At 39.9% G+C, this 19,830-nt stretch overlaps 1 protein-coding gene across 5 annotated transcripts in view; it reads left to right on the top strand.

Moving 5' to 3' along the window:
* Pcnx1 (pecanex 1) overlaps nucleotides 1-19,830 on the top strand; it is a 144,113-nt gene that overhangs the window by 64,614 nt on the left and 59,669 nt on the right. For 2 of the 5 annotated variants that reach the window (XM_021179162.3, XM_029484751.2), the window contains exons 7-8: nucleotides 7,152-7,284; nucleotides 12,526-12,710. The exons of 2 other annotated variants lie outside the window; for them this stretch is intronic. In XM_021179162.3, coding sequence (XP_021034821.1) covers nucleotides 7,152-7,284; nucleotides 12,526-12,710 — 318 coding nt within the window. The remainder of the gene's footprint in view (nucleotides 1-7,151; nucleotides 7,285-12,525; nucleotides 12,711-19,830) is intronic. One more of the 5 variants, XM_029484750.2, reaches the window with a different exon arrangement.

Raw genomic sequence — 19,830 nt, forward strand, 5'->3', positions numbered from 1 at the left:
GTTTCTGTTTATGGTGTCAAGGAATCCATTAGGTTTTAAAAGATAGCTTAATTCTTTAAGTTAGCCAAATACATTTTGAGACTGAACATGCTAAGGCCTGTGTTCTAAGTATTGTGAAATAAATGTTATTGCCAAAATGTGAGTGTTGTGTCTGTGTAGGCCGTGCTGTGGTGAGTCTGTCTGCGCACATTTTGTTTTGTTTGGTTTTATATGGTGGTTTTACAAAGTACATGGGAAGTGGTATTTGCATCTTCATACAGTTCTATGACTGTATAAGTCCTCATACTTCCAGATTACAGATTTTTTGTTTATATCTTTAAAATGTCCATTAAATATTAATAATAAGACAATGAATTAATTTTTTAAAAAGTCTTAGCTCAGTTGAAGAAATTCACTAGTATGTAGGAAGTTGAAAACACTTTTTGTTAAAGGAGGGACCTGCTAGGTTTTCTTTTATTTGTTTTTATTGTGCTTACACTGAAAATCAGAAGGAAACAAAATTCCTTAGATAGTTGGAGATTTATGTTGTTTCCATTGCACCTACATACAAAGGTTTGCTGTGGTTTGGTTGAACTTCCAGAAAACTGGAAGTAGCAGGAAGGAATTTAAACACTGATTTAAATGGGCAGAATTTCAGTACGTATTGCCGTGAGCATCATTTGTTACAGTCTGTTCTGGCAGGATAAGAGTGATGTGTCTGGGTTGTCCGTTCTGTCCTGTATATTGTTCTCCAGAAACATAACAGCACATATCACTGCTACCACACCATATAAACACACTTCACACACACACACACACACACACACACTCACTCACTCACTCACAGATAACTTTCCTGGACATAATTATGAGTAAATTTTAATTCTAGTGGATTTGGAGGTATTGATGAGTTCTTCAAATATTTATTGTTACGGTGAATGGTGTTAGTGGGTAATGGGATAAAATTTTGAAAGTGTACTTGAATGCTTATATTATAAAATGTCATATAATAGAGGTGATGTAGCTAAGAACTCTCATGCCTCTGGGCTCCACTGTAGTTGTTACCCTCATAGATCCACTTATCTTCATTAGGCCTCTGTGCTGCCATTTGAGGATGCGGTGATAGCAGTATCTCTGTTATAGTGAAAGATGAGGGAGTTTAAAATACGATGCTTAGAAAGTGCCTAGCATGTGGTAAATGTCTAACAGTAGTGCTGTTAATCAGGAAGCAGGCCAGTTTGCTAGGCTACAGATATATGTCCTGCCCTGTTTAATCCTGTTAGTTCAGTGATGTGTAGTTAAATGCAAGGATGTAGGTACATGTTGAAATAAATTAGAGATGTGAAACTTGACAGTAGTGAAAACACAAGCAATACCCGAATGTGTCTTCAGTTTCTCACTCAATACTAACAGAATAACATTTTTAGTAGCTTATCTATTAATGTAGGTTTTGCATTTTGGCAAGGATGTGTCACCTAACTTACTTTATGGGATGTAGTCATACATAACAGCGGTTTGCTCGCTGTCACCTTTGGCTGTGTGTGGCAGGCACGCACTCTGCCATAATGCTGCCTCACCTGCTTGCTCCCGTGGACTCTGAGACCTCCCACTCCCAATCAAGTTCTTTGTGCAAAGTCAAGTCTTACTAATAATAGACTGCAATTTTAAGTTCACACTAAGGTATTTTTTTATTGGCATCTTGCTTTGTACTTAATTTTTATAAGTATAAGGTACATCTCTAGTTTATTACTAATATTTTAAAAATAAAAAATATACATACATAATTAAAAAAATTTTCTATTTTCTAACTTGTCTTATTCCAAATAAAGATGGTCTTCTTTTGGGCCCCTAAATTTATCTCCTCCATGACACAATACTATGCTTATAGTATGCTTCCTGTGTTAGTTGTCAGATTATAAAGAATAGCTGAAGGAGAGCGATTTGCATTTGTTCATTGTGATTTCTGCAGTATTCTGCATTTCTGGGTTTTTAGACTTATTTGCTTTATGATTTTATGTGTCTGGGTGTTTTGCTGTGTATGCACACCATGTGGATGCAGTGCCCACAGAGGTCACAAGAGGATGTGAACCAGTCTGTAGGTGCTGGGAATTGAGCCCCAGTTCTCTGCAAGAGCAGCCAGTGCTCTGAGCTGCCTGGCTGCCCTTCCCACTTTTAGTTGTCTACATTACTTAACCTTCATTTCTCTGAGAGAAGTATTTTAAAAGAATTTTGAAGTCATCCATTTTACTTTATGTGTATGAATGTAGAGTAATCCCTGGAGCTGGGTTCTCAGAACTGAACTCTGGTCCCCTGCAGCAAGCACTTTTCACTGCTGGCCGCCCCTGTAGCCCCATCAGGGAGTTTCTCAGCAGCATTTCATCTTCCCAGTTAGGTTTGCTTGGCTGCTGAGATCATGGAAAGCAGCAGGATCTCTGTGGCTCTGCATTGTTCTTGGCTGATACATAAAGGAAGAAAAGGGAAGCTGTTTAGATAAAGTGAGTTTCCATGCCTAGACCAAAATACTGTGTTGTTTTTAGAATTCATAATGTTTTAGAATTTCTTTTTTTCTTTTAGAATTACTTTCAGAGTATTCCTGCAAGATAATTTTATTGCTCATTTCTTTATATGGTAGTTTTGTCCTTAAGTAAAAGGAGTTTGACCTTAAAGTATCTTAGTATATTCTTGAATGTTTGTAAATGTCTCAGTTTTTTATAGTCTATAAGACTTGCTTTGGGCTTTAGTCACTGTTTTAAAGCATATTGTTGCCTTTGTTTGAGGCATTTTTATCTTCAGTGTTTCCCTTGGATACATTCATTTTTTTCTAAGATGAAGTGAACAGCTTCCTTGAGTAGTTTCTAATCATCTCAATGCTTTTGCTTTTTAAGCACCAAGAGGCCAGCTACAACAGGACTACTAGAAGTAACTATGTTTTTTGTAAGGAGAACAGGGGCGGGGACAAGAACCCCTTAGTCCAAGCCAGTTTCAAACTTGCTATACACCCGACAATAACCTTAAACTTCTGACCCTTCTGCTCCCATTTCTTGACTGGTTTATATGGTACTGGGGATCAAACTTGGGGCTTCATGTGTGCTGGGCAGCACTCTGTCAACGGGCCTGAATTATTGTAGCCTGTGACTACTCTGAGCAGTCCAGGAGCTGCATGAGTTAGTTTGTAGACAGATTCTTCACCTGTTACACTCAGAACTTCCAGCCTTGGAGATTTTTTTTTTCTTTTTTGGATACCTTTTGCTTTCTACTCCTTCATAATCTTCTATTTGGATCTTTTCTTGTTGCCATCTAGAAAGTCAGCTGATAATGTGTTAGCTCACTGGTATAAATAGAAATTGCTGTACCAATCAGTTCCATATCAAATGTGTAGACTTTTCTATAACTCTCTGACATAAATTAGAAGCAATCCTTAGGTCGATTTTACATTTCTTGAATGGATCTCCATTATTAAAAGCTACTACAATAGGATGGGTCTCCAAATATCTTATTATTATGGATTGTATTTATAATAAACCTCATTAAGAGACTACATCATTTTAATGAAAATATCACCCAACCATGGTAGCATATACTTGTTAACTCTGTGCTTTGGAGGTGGAGACAGTAGGAATATGAGCAGCCTCTGCTCCCTGAGATATGTATCAAACAAACAAGGGGGGAGGGTACGTGGGGGACAAAATTGAAATATAAAAGTGGAATTGTCTGAGATTATCATAAATTGATCTTCTAAAAACATTTTAATGCAAATAAGTCATTAGAAGTCAAGACTTGTGATAAAACATACTTAAAATATATCCCTAAATATTGTATATATATTTATAGTCTTTTAATTACTGGAATGCTTCTGAATTTTTCTCCTTTACCCATATACACATGTAAATTAGTTCTGCCTAGAATGCCAAGTTTTTCACTGTTTATATTTCATAGACTTAACATTCGAGCTGTTTACTTATTTATTTGCTAGAAGATATTTAGTTTTATGCAATGCAAAAGATTTTGTAACATTTTCTCCCTCCCGTCGGGTGTCCTAATTTTAAAAAGAAGAAGAAACTTTTTTCCCAAGGCCTAGGATTTGATTCCCCAGAGGCTTCCTCCTGTTATTTTTAAAATGTTCTTTCTCTTGTAAACTTGAATGCTTCAGAAATGGCTGGGGGACGATGTATTAGGTAAAGGGCTTGCTGCAAAACACAAGGACCTAAGTTCAGATCCTCCATGCCCATGTGAGAGCTGAATGCGGTGCTGTGCAGGGATGTGGTGACTGCTGGGCCTGGGGGTCTTCTGGCTGCCAGGTCAGCCAAGCCAGGGAGCTCCCTGTTAGTTAAGAGATCTTGTCTCAAAAAGCAAGGTGGAGGAAGCACCTAACATTGGCCTCTGACCTTGTGGACCTCTAAGAACGCATGCTTGGTCAAGTGCACTTGACCCATAGGTGAGTAAACACACACACACACACACATACAGTGCTTCACTTATCTTTAATTTACCTTAAATGTGGTTAAAATGTATGTAACCCTGTGCTTAGAAGAATCTGCTTTAAGCTTTAAAGATGCCTTGAACCCCCTTTGGCTCCCATACAATTACCCACTTAGGACTCGGTTTTAAACCCAGGTGTTGTATAGAAGCAGCACCTTCTTCAGACGGTCTGGTTTAGTTATGTTTACTATGACCATAAATTAAAGCGTGTTGGTTTTAGGTGAATGTTGTAGTTACGGCAGTTGTTACAGAGAACATTCTGGAAATTCCTGTAACAATAGTTGAAAGTATAGAGAGTGAGTGTAGTTCAGCAGATGCCTAACCCCTCATCTTGCTGTGTTCTCAGGGAGGGGTTGGAGCAGTGGCTCCGAGAGGTTACGAGCACACAGTACTCCTGCAGAGGACCAGGGTGTTTCTCAGCACCTCTATATTCCAGCTCCAGGGGATTGGAAACTGACTTCGGCCTCTATGCATACCTACACCAGTGTACACATTCCAACACAGACATACACATGTACATGTAATTAAAAGGAAATAAGTAATTTATCTAACGTTTATAGATTAGAATATGAATGTATAAAATTAAAGATGTCTGTTTATGTATATGAGAGGCTTGCCTGAATATGTGTGCTGGGTGTGTGTGTGTGTGTGTGCGCGCCTGCCTGCAGAAGCCAGATGAAGTCTTCAGTTCCCTGAAACTGGAGCTATAGACATTGTTGTGAGTCACTGTAGTGGTTCTGGGAATCAAACCCAGGTGCTCTGGAACAATAGCAATGTTCTTGGACCCATCACTCCAACTCAGCCAACAGATTTTTTTTTAAACTAAAAATGGGCACTCATTATCTTTTTGTTTGAATGGTGTTTTCTTTTGTTTCTGTTCTGTTTTGTTTCTTGTCCTTTGCATTTTAGCTCTTCTGTAAGAGCTCTTTAGTCTTCAACAGAAACAGATTAATAAAGAAAACCACTTCTTTTTCCCTGTTTTCTGTAGTCATGTCATGCTGCTTTCCCAGAGTGAGCTCATTAGTGTTGTCTGGGTTTAATTTTCTGTTTATTTGCACCAGAACAGAGAATGCTTGAAGGTCCTGTGATGATGTTGATTCGACCAGTAAAATTGATTATAGTAGTTTGTTGTAAGTAATGCTTGGTTAAAAAAAAATAGGACATAGTTTAACTGTCGAGTAGAAATTTTAATATAGTAGTTTACAGGGTAGCTCTTGAATTGTGTCCCCAGCTGGTGACTGTCCCTGTTAGCTGTGCAGATGCCACCTCACTGGGTGCCTGCCTTGCTTCCCTGCCTGGTTTGTTCTTACCCGGCCACTGCCCTGCAGCGTGCTTCTCTGATGATGTTGGTAGTGAGAATGTACGCCGCAGATCTGTGTGGGACTGCTCTGGGCCGGAGTCGGCCAGCAGTGCTCGGCACTCGCACCATGTTAGTCTTGAGTGCTCAGATGTGGCTCAGGAATGAATAGCTGAATTTTTGGTTTCCATTAATATAAAATGAAGTAGCCACTCCTGACTGGTTAGTGCCTACTGTATTAGCACAGGCCGGATTCAGTCAGCTTCATAGTTTTCATTGGACATTCTGATTTTCACATACATACAGCCACCTTTCACACTTAAAGTCCTGTTTATGTCTGGAAAAAGCGTTTTTGTGTGAACTTTTTTATGTAGTTTTTATGTAGCATGAAAATATCCTTTCTTAAAATCCAAAGATTCCCAGAATACCTAGATTATTAGTGGGCAGGATCGGGTGTTCTCTGCTCAAGTGTGGAAGTCCCTTCCCGTCTCTGCCTTCTGCTGTTGAGTAGAGTTGAACCATGGCCTAAGAGTTTGTACATAAAGTTTTGATAATGCCCTTTGCAGTTAAGATAGATTTATGTTACCATGAATACTTGACTAACTGGTTCTGCCGACCTGCAGTCAGTGTCAGAGTTACAGCTTGGGGTGCTGTGGGAGGCAGTTCACCACCCTCACTCCTCGGCATCTACAATGAATAGTCTGAAGTCGGATCGTCAAACAGATTTTACCTTCACGGTGATACAACGCTGGTACCGTTCAGTAGAAACCTACTTTGAGTTTTGGTGTTTGCACTTTTCCTGGGTGAGTGAGAGGCAGTAGACTGCTGTTTCAGTCTCAAGCCACAGCAGCCTCAGGTCACAGCTCCTAGGCAGCCTTGAGGGGCACTCAAGCCCTCAGTGGTGTGCCGTGCTGAGCTGAGTGCTCTGTGTAGTAAGCGTACTTCAACCCTTGGTGCTTTCAGTTAATGATGGCGATGAGACTTGGGCCCCGTCCATGTCTGGGAGCATCCGTGTGTTTGTTGGTGCTGCTTACCAGTCTGACAAGACAAGAAACAAGTGCTCCGTGATGCCTGGGAAACTTAAAGGGGAAGTGGAGATATGCCAAAAATAATGAGGCTTTTAGAAAACCTCTAAAGCAGCAGCAATCTCAGCAAAGGAAGTTGAGGATGAAGAAATGTTGGTGAGGTTTGGTAATAGATCTAAAATGTTATTTTTTTCCAAAAAGACCTAACTTTGAAGGAAGGGCACACACTCTGCATATATGGCCTAATGTGACAGGAGGCCAAGTGTTTCTTCTCCCGCGAGGGTGGGCAGTTCAGAAAGAGACAGGCTCGGCTGCTAATTTCATCATCTCTGACCTAGGCTCCTGTTTGACCTAAGTCTGTCTTGATACAGCAGCACAGGCCAGCGAGGAGGCAGTGGCCTTTCGCCGTGAACGCAGCACATTTAGGCGCCAGGCAGTACGGCGCCGGCACAATGCAGGGAGTAACCCTACCCCTCCTACCTTGCTCATCGGATCGCCCCTAAGGTATGGCATTTTACAATTCCACCAAGTTCAGCATGCATGCAGTGAGCCTTCTAACCTGTTCTTTCTGACCCAGGAAAGCCTTTGAAGAGACTTGCTTTTCTCTCTTTCTCTTCTGTATATCTATCTTCATCTCTCTTAGGTTTCTCGTGCATGTGCCCGTGAGCTTCTGCATCAGCATGCCTTATGTCGTACTGTCTAAACAAAGCTGGCAGGCTGACTTTGCCCAATGTTTAAATTGCAAGAGCACATTAGCAACAACAGAAGTGAAAACATACCTGTTAAGTTAGATTTATTATGTTTCCTACTCTAAAATGATTACATTAGTGCAATGATTTTACAATGATAAATATGAACAATTACAGGACAAGTGGTGGCCTTATTGAGAAGTAGAAACCTGACCCCACTGTATGAAGTCAGATTGAGTATTCCATGTCACTAGAAGAGTACATTTTATTTATTTATACTGTAAAATTTGAACCAAGTAAAGTATGGTCAGATATATACCTGTTTATATGTAAAGATGTGTTGAATTTCTTAACCTCTATGGTGTACTTAAAACATTTTTATTTTCCAATACTCTCAACTTGGAGAACATCCTTTTATGATCTTGGAGATAATCTCTCATTGAATTTTTAAGAATTTAGAGTCCATGTCTTGATTTAGAAATATGTAAACCTTCTCAAAAGACTTGTGCTTTACTTCAAAAGGACAGACATGATCTGTCGTGCATGCTTACGCAGTCTACACAGCATGCGGTGTGAGAGTTGTTTTCATGCCCGTTCTAACGGAACGTGCCAGCCGCATAAGGAAGACTAGCTTCTCTTGAATACTTGGTAGGTTGGAGACACAAACATCCCCCTTCTGTTCACAAACTTGATTTTCAGAATAGCAAAATCCTAGTTTTAAAATTTTTTATTTTATATTCTCCTCTGATTAAAACATTGTTTCTTTTGTTGTTGAGCTTTACATTATACTCAGGAATTTCATCTTCATTTTCTAGCTTCTTAAATAATACACAACTTCATAAAACATATTTGTATATAGAGATAATATTTAAAACATAGATGTGAGAATGTAACCAATTTAAAGATACGTTTGTTGTAGAAACTTTTGTGAGCCCTCCACTCCTGTGTCCTCTCCCTCCTTTCCTACCTAAAGGGTCTTCTTCCTGCTGGTGAATGTGGCACACAGTCCTGTGCGCAGGACTGATGGTGTGTCTCCCAGTTGGGTTTGGTTCTAACCTCCTTTTGCCCCTTGCATAATACTGGCTGCAGACAGCTCCTTTGCCTTCCTGCTTTCTCTGTTTCCCTTTTATAAACATTTTTAGCCTGGTTGATTTTAAATTTTTATCCTTTGCCATGAATATGTCTGCGGAGTCTCACTTGCCCAACAACTGTGGAAGGGCAGGTTTCTTTCTCTGCCTGGTGGAGTGCTAGAGTCTCCTTCCATCTCCAGCCAGTCGCATAGATCTTCCTACCTCTCTAGAGTTTTCATGGTTGAGAATTTACTTCTAAGGGCTTACATTTGGTTGCTTGAAAGTCACCTTCCAGTGCTCAACATGCAGGTTTTGTTGAGACCCCAGAGTATTTCCAGTACAAAATTGCATGTGTCTATATAGATGAGCCTTATTATGAGTGAGATAAAAATAAAATGTAGCTGTAAAGAGTTAGGAGAAAGAAATACCAACTTAGTAAATTACCTTTGCAATTGGAAAATTTCTCAGGTAAAGTAAATTGCCATCACTTTTCAGTGTGAACTACTGAATAATAATGTTATCCTTAACTAAATAGAGAATTGAATGGCTATTTAAACTTTGGGAAAACATTTTCTCAAAAATGAATAGAAGATGTGTGGCAATGCCTTCACTACAAATGCTCTATAGATCCCAGTGCAGTCTTCTAAAATATTTCGCCATATCCATGGACAGGGTGGCAGTGTCTGCAAGTCCACACAACATCCTGAAACCATGCCTGAGACAGAACCGTGTATGTGTAGTCCCTCCCCCCTGCCCCATCTCCTTCCCCAATTTGATTCATTCTTATGGTGCATGTAATCTACAAATTCTATAAATTCAGCATGGCAAGAAGTCAACAACAATAACTACTAGCAAAATAGGGCAATCATAAACTACATTAAAGTACTAAAAAGTATGATTGTTTATTTCTAAATTTTTCAACTTAATGTTTTCAGATTGATGTTGACTGTAGGTAAAAAGGATCAAAGAAAGCAAAACTTCAGAAAAAGAGACCATAATAGGTTATTGTAAACATTGATGAGTAACTTAACTGCCCCAAAAGGCATGTGATAAAATATACATGTACGAGAATTAGGATTAAATGAGCAACTTTCTTACAAAGAGAGTTTGGATGCTTATTCAAATCTTATTATAATAAGCTCCTTAAGAATTATTTAAAAATTTTTAATTAAGTTAGCTTTGTAGGTAGGTTATATAGGCCCTAGTTAATTCTTCTTAGTGACTAGAGCTAAAGTAAAGACAAATATTTAAAATTCCTTATATTATAAAGAGTTTGATATTTATTAACGGAAGTCATAGTTTTGAGTCCTTGGTAGATTGGGATAGAAGGAAATCTTCTTACTTTGGTAAAGAGCAAATGACTTTAGTGTATCTTTACCTTCATGTAAAGTATGAGATGAAAAGGTCTGTAATAAAATGAGGTTACAGTCATTTTTGAGAACACGTGGTTAGAAATCTATGAGGTCATTTCTGTTCAGATGAATTCATCATTTTTTATATATACTCAGGACATTTTTTTTCCTCTGGAACCTGTATATTCTTTGGCATACTGGAATGATACTCTTAGAACTTACGTTTTAGTTGGACAGACACTAAGGTAACTGACAATGTGAGGCAGACTTGCCAGGCGCCATTTTGGTGTATAGAGAAGGAGATGGCCAAGACCAGCTGTATGTCTGTCATTTACATTGGGAATGTTTGTCAGTGTGCTTACTTTCCAGCCCATAATGACAGACTTAGATTTCCTTTTCCTGTGTGATAAAATATTTACTACTCTAGAAAGAAAGAAGAAAAGAAAGAAAGGAAAGAGAGAGAGAAAGGAAAGGAAGAAAAAAGAAAGAGAGAGAGAGAAAGGAAAAAAAGAAAGGAAAGGGGAAAGGAAAGAAGAAAGAAAGAAGAAAGGAGAAAAAAGTTATATTCACACCATACTCGTGCCTGTTGACCTAGTTAGTATCCCCTTTGGGGATGTGATTCTTGGCCATTTGTGCTAAGAGCCAGCCTTTCCTGTTGCTGATGAAGGATTTGAAAGCAGGAAGTAAGGAGTATGTTTATTACTGTCTTTAGGTGTTTAAGACTCCATAGCTAGAGTAATAGATTTTGACTCATTTCCTTCATTTATTTGGGAGTTGACTCCATGCACTGCTTAGTATTTTGAGAACATTGAGTGTATTTGGACAGACTTGTGCATTGGAAGTTTGATGACTAGGGTATTCTCTCTCAGATCTGTTCACATTCAAATAGGATCTTTCTTAGGACTTTACGTGAAAAACTGATAGAAAATTTTTGAGTACAAATTTTTTGGTTGAGTTCATTTTGATGAGGCTCATGGATAAGTTTAGATTGCTTCTGATGAAGAGGGACACATCAGTCCTATATGGAAAATAAAAGCTATTTAATTAACAAGATCATTTTTTTTTCTTCTTTAAATTTGTAGTGCTGGAGGTGCCCCCATAGTTTAACACGTCAGCAAAGGCTGTGCCTCTGAGCTGCGTTACCAGGCTCTTGTGACCCTCCCTTGACTAGTAGCTGCTGGGAAAATATTCTAAGGAAACTGCTAAGTGGCTAATGCCAGTGTGAACAAGAACCAGAACGCGCAGGCTCGCTTCTTAGAACATGCACTTGACAGTGGCTGAGTCAGACCTTCAGAGTACATGCTAATGTCTGCCTGTTGTGGCGGGATTAATGTTCTGTAACGCATGCTGTCCTCCTGTATGGCAAGCAGCCAGTATTAGCAACTGACCACGATGGTGGCTTCTACCTGCGATGTGTGGTTATTGTACTTGAAATACAGTTGGCACAAGTGATAGATGGCTGTCAGAGTAGTTGCTGCAGCCACAGCTTAGCCTGCACATCACTGTCAGTCAGCAGTGTCTAGGCTTTGATTGCAATGGATTCAAGGGTCAGAGTCTTAGTAGAAAATAATATCATTAGAAATGGTAAGCCAAGCAAGGCCACCCTGGGCAGCGTTCTTCTTTTTCTAGTGCCTGGTTATGTTAGTGACAGCGTCTGGAACTGCTCAGAGTACAGTCACATTCACAGAGTGAAACATCGCTGGGGCATCATGTGTACAATGATGTATGACAGTTAAAACATTTCAGGAATTACATCAGCTTAAATTAGTGTAAATCTTATATAAATAATGTTAATGAAATTTATTGTATCTTAAGTATAAAAGTAAATGAGTAAATAATATAGGAAAATTAGTTTTATAAATGATAAAAAAATAAATTTATATTAACAAATACTAATTTTTAAACTTTATAAAACTATTAGAATATTTTGGGAAATTAAGGTTTCCCAGTTGTTAAGATTTTCTAAAATAATGGATTGCTTTTAATGAGATTACAATATGGGCTGGAAAAGAATGTAACAGTGATGAGAACGTGTTTTTTAATGTATGTTTTATATGTAACACATGTAGCCTTATTTCAGAATATAGAAACTATTATAAACAGTACTTTATAAAGTTGTGTTTCACTCAGTTGAGTCATGGTTTTTGGTTCTTTTGCAGTAGATTGTGGTATTTTTTTGTATTTTGGTTGCATTTGATAGAGATTCTTTGGTTTTCACGTGTGTAGAAACTGTTTTATTGTGTATCTGAATCAGAGATCTTAGAACATTAGAGGAAAAGCAGCAAATTATTACAAGGTAAAATTTACCTGTCGGAGCCCAGCACCGAGCCGTGTCACTTGAGCACATCCGGACTCCTCGCTCTCTTCTTCACTCTAGAATCTAGTCGGGTTGAGCTGGAAGAGAGTTGCAGATTGGCAGTTAACCTCCCTATTGAGTACGCACTGCTTTCCTCTATGAGTCGGATGGGTAAGGATGAGAGCAAGTGTAAACTATTAACTGTACGAAGCTCCACGGCGGCTCCTGGGCGATTTGAAAGTGTCATTTTGCAATCTGTGATCTGTATTGCTTTCACTCTAGCTGTTGTTTTCTCTTTTCTTCCCTGTAATGTCTCCCCACTCCATGTTCTCTCCTAGCCTTCAAGATGGTCAGCAAGGCCAGCAGTCCACAGCCCAGGTCAAGGTCCAGTCCCGCCCCCCATCCCAGGCTGCAGTGCTCAGTGCTAGTGCCTCCTTGCTGGTGAGAAAAGGGAGTGTCCACTTAGAAGCCTCACATGACCATGCATCTGCCGTAGGCGGTAGCAGTTTGCACGATGAACTTGGTATGCAGGCCTGATGTAATCTCTGTGGTTGGAAACTTGTAATTGACAGTCAGTGGGTAACAGTGGTTGCAGTCCTTTCCTGAGATGGCTTTCTACGGGAGCTATGCATCAGGGCACTCTTTTATTGGGTTTGTTTGCCGAGTTTAAGAGAATGACTTACTTTTTCTTTCTGTATTTCTCTTTCTTTTTATTGTACTTTTTATTTTGAGCATATCTACTACCTATAGGCAGCTAATGTGCTAATAACTGTTCCTTATAACTAATATTCTCTTATAATAATTTGGATGTTTCTATTATTCCCAGAAATACCATGTGGAAAAATATGAATTTTTAGGTGGTTTTTGAGACAACCTTAATTTTTAAAAATTATTTGAATATGTTATACACAGGAATGCTCTCTAATACGTTTATTGCTCTGAAGTATCCTGCATTTTGCAGTATGTCCATCTCTTGTCATAGGATTTATTATAATCCTAAGTGTAATGTCCTCAGGATAGCATGGCTCTTCTTGTGACTGATAACTATAAAATATTTCATTATCTATTAAGATATCTGTAAATATACTCATAAATTATGTAAGTTAATTTTTAGAAATGTGACATATTTTAAATTCTCAGTAGTAGCAAATTTACCCTAAGACATACTTTGTGCATTAGCATATTATGCTACTTCAGAACCTATTTCTTTATGCAAATGTGTGTGTGTGTGTGTGTACATGCATGTGCTCTAGTGTACTCACCCACCATGTGCATATGTACATATCTGTAGAAGCCAGAGGAAGATACTAGGTGGCTTACTTTTCAAGGCAGAGTCTCCCACTGGACTGCTGCTGATGCGCCATAATGGACGGCCAGGGAATTCCAGGGACCCGGGTTCCCTCCCTCCCCAGCTCGGGGTTGTCTGTGTGGACCCAACCTGGCTTTTCTCTTGGGCACTGAGGATCCAGAGCCCAGTCCTCAGCCTGGGCAGTGAAGCTCTGTACCGACTGAAGCCAGGCTCCCAGCCCATGCGCTCGGGTTCCTGTTTCTCTGTGTGACCCAAGTTTCTGGTGCTCACATTCACAGTGGTTTAAGTTAATAAAGAAAGTCTTGTTCTTAAGTGAGACTCACTTGAAAGCCTTTATTCATTCTGATCTTATCGATCCCTATTACATGGGATTTTCTTTATAAAGGTGACTATCCAGTTTATGTGTCAGTTGGAGGACTATATGGCAATAAGGAGTCAAAATTAGGCTTACTAAAACTTGATATGCTATTTACTCATTGACTTCCTTTCCATTTTGCAAAACTTGGGACCATGGAGTGGTGTTAACAGACAGGTAAACGTGAACCGCAGAACTTCAGAAACTGCAGCAAGACCATGTGAGAGAGTTATGGCATTGCCATGTGTAGCGGGCAGTTCCTAACTGCAATGAGAAGACGGTACAACACTTAAGTGCAGAAGCTTTTCCTTCTGAGTTTGTAATCTGAGAGGTAGGAAGTCTCTTAGGGAAGACATTTGAGTAAAAATAAAGTAGAATTCAATTCTACTGAGAGTAAATGCTCTCAAGTGACTCTTAGTTAACAGCAAGATTTTCTTTTATTAGATTGATTTAAACCACCGCAAATGTGAGCACAGGCAACCTGGGTCATATGGAGAAGTAGGAATCCAAGGGCACAGTGCAAAGCTTCACTGCACAAGCTGGGGACTTGGCTTTGGATCCTTAGTGACCAAGAAAAAAGCCAGACAAGGTTTGCACAGACAACCTCAGAGCTCCACATATATCCTTCCTTCTTTATTGCTTTCAGTTGGCAGGTTTTAGATGCAGATCCATTATGTTATAGTATGATTCCAATCACCATATAACCCCAAGATTCCTGGTAACAAAGGGTTTATAAATCTGCAAGCATAATGTACTAATCACATAGAATTGCCCGTTAGCTCCATGATAGTGGATTGGCCAGAGTAGAGAGCTTTATTTTGAACTGTTTCAGAGTTTTAGACTAACAACCAAGCATAAAATTGAACAAACTCTTGATAATTTTTCCGAATAAGAGTTCATTACTAAAGTAGAAACCAAGTGGGGCTTGTGAGATGGCCCAGCTGGTAAAGATGCCTCCTGTCACAGTTGGCAGTCCTGGCACCCACAAAGAGAACTGACTCCTCACATAAAATGCACACACTCACACACACACTAACAGTGTTAACAAAGAGAAAAGGTAAAATATTCCCTAAAAATGACCTATTTACAAAGGTTTGCTTTTTTTTTCAGATTTAGTTAGTTTTATTGAAAAGGTTTTCACATGTGATTTTTACATCCAATAATATGTGCTTATGTACAATATGCTTATAAAAGACATGCATGTATACATAAATATAAACATATCCATATATTCAAACAAATTTACTTAGCATGCATAGTTGTTAATAATTTTAGAAACTGAACCATAAGCAATATAACTTAAAAGAGAAATTTGGGACATTGCCTTTCTTATGGAATTCATTCTGTACAAGGTTAGTAAAATGCTTTAAGGGCTCAGATGATGGCATTGTGGCTGGATACACTGTGAACATAGCATCATTTTTAAGTATGTGTCGGTGTGGCTCCATGTGTAGGTGTGTGCACATCAGTGCGAGTGAGCGTTGAGGCCAGAGCTGTTGGTCTTCCGAGCTTTGCCTCTTGCAAGCTGTGTGACCCTGGTGACCTTGGGTGGGTTGTTTCCCCTCCCTGTGCATCAGTTCCCTCATTTATCAGAGGAGGCAACACTAATGCCACCTCCCAGGCTTAGTGCAAGGATTGTGTGTATTAAATGTGCCATTGCTTGGCATTATTGTGTTTGCTAGATAAATGACCATTGTTAATACTGGTTAATAAAATAACACGAGGTTATAATTCATTTAATCTGTTCAATAAGCTCATTAAGATGTCTCCTCATACTTCCTATTGTAATAAACACTTTGCTGGAGTCTCTTTCCATGAGCCTGTGTGCACAGCAGTGGTTAATTCTTCAGGATTAGAATTGGAGTAGAAATCAGTCAAGAACAGTGAACAGCCCTGTAGCTTTGCTGCTCTTAATTACTCTAGTAAGGAGAGCTCAAATGTTGTTTATATTTTATCTGGCAGTCTGGGGATAAGAAACTCATCTAACCTTTTATTTCCTAAATAGAATTTAGAAGTTATCATTGTTACCATAGAAATGCTACAGAATATTATTTTACAGAGTTTTGGGTACCTAAATTGCTCCAGGAATTTTACAGAAGATCCAAGGGCTGTCTCTTACAAACATATTGTAAAGAAGCCATTAATGTGCAGGACCAAGTGGTCTACTCTCTATTGTTAAACATGCTTAAGACTAAAGTTGAGTAGTGCTTTGGTAAAATATGTTAGATTCTTGGGAGGCACCCCAAAATCAGTGCCTAAAATGATGATATTTCCATGTTTTTCTAAGGGTGGCATGGGAGCCATTTCCTGCAGATAGCCTGGCTCTTGAGTTTTCCACTGTCTTCCTGGGCTTGTTGAGATTTCCCAGAAGACAGGAAAAGAGGGAGAATCCAAGTCAGAGACACTTCAGTCTTGATGTTTCCACTGGTGACTTGGAAATATGTACCTTTCGCATTGTTCTGCCTCCCTTCCAGTGGCCTGAACATGGTCTGCGTACATCTGCGCTGCAGGAGGGTAGCTGGGTCCTGGAGCTCAATGACACTTGCCCCAGTAGACGGAAGGCCGCTGGCCTACTAGGAAAGAAGAGTGGCTAAGTGGAGATAGAGGTCAGGGATATGGGGGAGAGCAAAGTGTGGGGTGTGATGGTCACCGCAAACCAAATACATTTTTAAGAAGAAATATTAATGTCAAATCTGAAGCTTGCTCATGATTCTTAGAATTGGAAATTAAAAACAAACTTGAAAATTTCTTTCATCTGTTGACAGTGTAGTGTCCATGGCAGAGCTTGGAGACATGGGTGACTAAACAGAAAGTCATTTTTGTAGGGCAGGGTAGTGTCACAGACCAAAATGTCTGAGTATTTGTATCTCCAGATTTTATATACATGAGTTTTAATGCACCTATTCCCTTAGCACTGTTCATAATTGTGAAAAATTGTGAAAAGACCTTTGAAGTTCCCATTACAAGAGAACCACTTAACGGCTAATAGCTCACACAATCCGAGTCCTAATCAGAAGAGTCGATAGAGTCGAGGCTAGTGAGATGTCTTAGCCATTATGAACACTGGCTGTTCTTCCAGAGAACTCAGGTTCAATTCCCAAAACCCACTGGTGGCTCTCAAGTACCTATAACTTCCAAGTCCAGGGAATGCAATGCCTCTCCTGGCTTCCTAGGGCATGAGGCATACATGCACACATGTGAGCAAAACGTCCATACGCATAAAGTGTTTTAAAGAAGCTGGTAATATTCAGAACTCAGTCAGTCTATATTGGTGGATGTGGGTGGGTAGTTACATATGCATGTAGAGGCACGAGATCAACATAGGATTCTATCATTTTCCACTGTAGTTTTGAGATAGGCTCTCTCCTACTGAACCTGAAGGTCATGGTTTGGCTAGACTGACTGGCCAGAGAGTCCCTGCTTGCACCTCATCCTCCTGTCTCTACTTCTCCCTGGGATAACAGGTGTATCCCACCATGTCCCAGTTTTACATCGGTGCTGGGGATCTGACCTCAGGTCAACACGCTTGTTCAGCAAGCACTCTATATACTGGACTGTGCCTGGCCCATAAGTCTGTTCTGTCAATGAGAAGCTGGTTAGGAAAGGAACAGTTTCAGAACAATATGTGTGAGGAGAGTGATCGGTGTGTCTGGGGCCGAAATGTCTATCAAGTCTGTTTGAAGGAACAGAAGATGCTCTCGGCACCGAGTATCCTAGGGGTGTCGGCAGCAGCCCTCACTCTTCTTACTCTGACTCTTCTAAGAGGTTTTAAAAATGAAATAACAGAAAAGCAAACCCCTGTGTCATTCCCCTGGGTAGGAGCCTGTGGGAGTTTCACTGAGAATAACCTCCACACTCATCCATCCACTGAGACTCACCTGCAGTCTCAGTGTTATGAACATATTATATAGATACAGTAAACTTCATCCATTTAGCATATACAGTCAGTCCAGTGAGTTTTATCAGATGGTGTTCTGTAGGTGAGAGAGAACTAGAGCATTTCTGTCCCCTTCAGAAGATTCCCATGTGTGACCCAGTGCAGTTCTTGCCTCTTCTGTCCATGGGAATTTACTTCTCTACGTTCTTCTGACACGCCCTCCCCTTTATAAAAACATCTTATTTTACTATTGATAGATAATTGAGAAGTTGCAAATGCATTTCCAATGTGAACACAAAAGTTTCTAGTGCTGTGAAAAATGGTTTTGAGGAATTGTGACATCTCCAGGATCTTAAACATCAAAGATCCTGGAGTGTTATATTAGGTAGCATGGAATATAGAATCATGGTAGATATCCAGTGCATAAAATTAATCTTGATTTCTGACATTTTTCAAAAACTTGGGTTTTGCGATTTACCTTGCAACTTTCAAACAATGCATTATTGCATGACTTGCAAAGGAAAATAACTTAATGCACTACCATAAAGCAAGAGCATTTCTGTACCAAGTTGTTATAAGAATGCTATCTCCACGTAAAGGGTAATGTCATTCCTAGGTCAGTCATACCACCTCTGCAGGGACTGCTGTGGAAGCTGCCCGTATACACCAGGACAGTGTGCTCCAGGACACATGTACACATACATTTGGCACCCGCCAGCTCCAGGCAGTAGCATGCTAGGTGCTATGCAGGCATGAACAGGCTGACACTTCATAAGGGTGATGCCTTTAACCCTCACTTGTTCTAAGTAGCTTTGTAACAGAAGAGTTAAAAAGTGTGTCCATTTTTCTTTTTCTTTTCTTTTTGAGCTCTGAAAAACCGGTTAGCATTAGGCTAATCAAGTTTTTAAAACACAAGTTCACATGGGCATGCTGTAGACACCTGGAGTCCGGGCTGCTTAGGAGGCTAGTATGGGAAGGTCATTTGAGCCCTGGAATTTGAGGATAAAAACATTCCAGGCTGTAGCCAGTCTAAGGGTTGGTGCCTTTTGTCAGTAACAAGGCAAAAACTGGGGGGATGGCTCCAGGTGTGTAGCCCCTTGGGCTCTGCATGAGCCATTGTGCCCCATTGTCTTCTGGCAGTTTCCTGCTCAACATAAGTTCCCACTGCATTCCCAGATATTTCTCTGCTCTCTGTCACTGAAGTCATCTCTCTTCTGGATCAGATACAGTGGGCCATGTGTGTGGCCTCTTGAGCTGAGTTCTCCATGAGGCATCTCTTGGGTCCATCTTGTTGTATTGGTTTGTTCTTGAGACTACTCATTGAAGTACTGTGGGAGTGAGCGTATTGTGTATGGCTTATCTACTTACCTGTTGATGGGCACTTGGGTAATTTCTAGTTTATGGATATTGTTCACAAATATTTGAACTGGTTCTCTGTTTTGTGATGTTAGGGATTGATCTAAGGGTTCTGAGTATGCCTTGAGTACAACCACTGAACCTATCTCAACCCTAACTATTATTTTTAGATTAGAGCTAGGGAGATGACTAGGTGGTAAGAGCATTTGCTGTGTAAGCACAAGGACCTGAGTTCAAATCCCCGGCACCCATGTAAAAAGCACATGTAACCCCAGTACTGTGTAAGGCAGAGACAGGAGGGTCACTGGGGGGTTAAGTTGCCAGCCTAGTTCGGAGTTCAGTGAGGGTCCCTATATCAAAGGAATAAGGCAGAGAGTAACACAGCAAGACACTTAATGTGCTGTAGCTACACCACACACACCACCAGCAGCATCAATAGCAACAAACCAGCTCTGCATCCTTGTCAGGGCCTTGCTGTCATTGACCTTTATAATTTTAACCCCGATGGCATCTTACTGTGGCTGAAGTGTGTGACAGGCATCTCATGATTGTTTGGAGGCATACATATAACACAAATATCTTAGTATTTGTCTCATCTTTTAAAACTAGGTTGTTGGTCCTCTTAGTGTTTAGGGGTAAGGATCTCTTGATATTTAAATATAACTCACTTGTCAAGCTGCAGATGTTTTCTATTACATAGCTCGCCTTTTAGTTTACTTGACCACTCTATGTGTCCTAAATGCCAC

This window comes from Mus caroli, unplaced genomic scaffold (assembly GCF_978045245.1).
Source record: "Mus caroli unplaced genomic scaffold, Mus_caroli_1 scaffold_14, whole genome shotgun sequence".
Classification (NCBI taxonomy): Eukaryota; Metazoa; Chordata; class Mammalia; order Rodentia; family Muridae; genus Mus; species Mus caroli.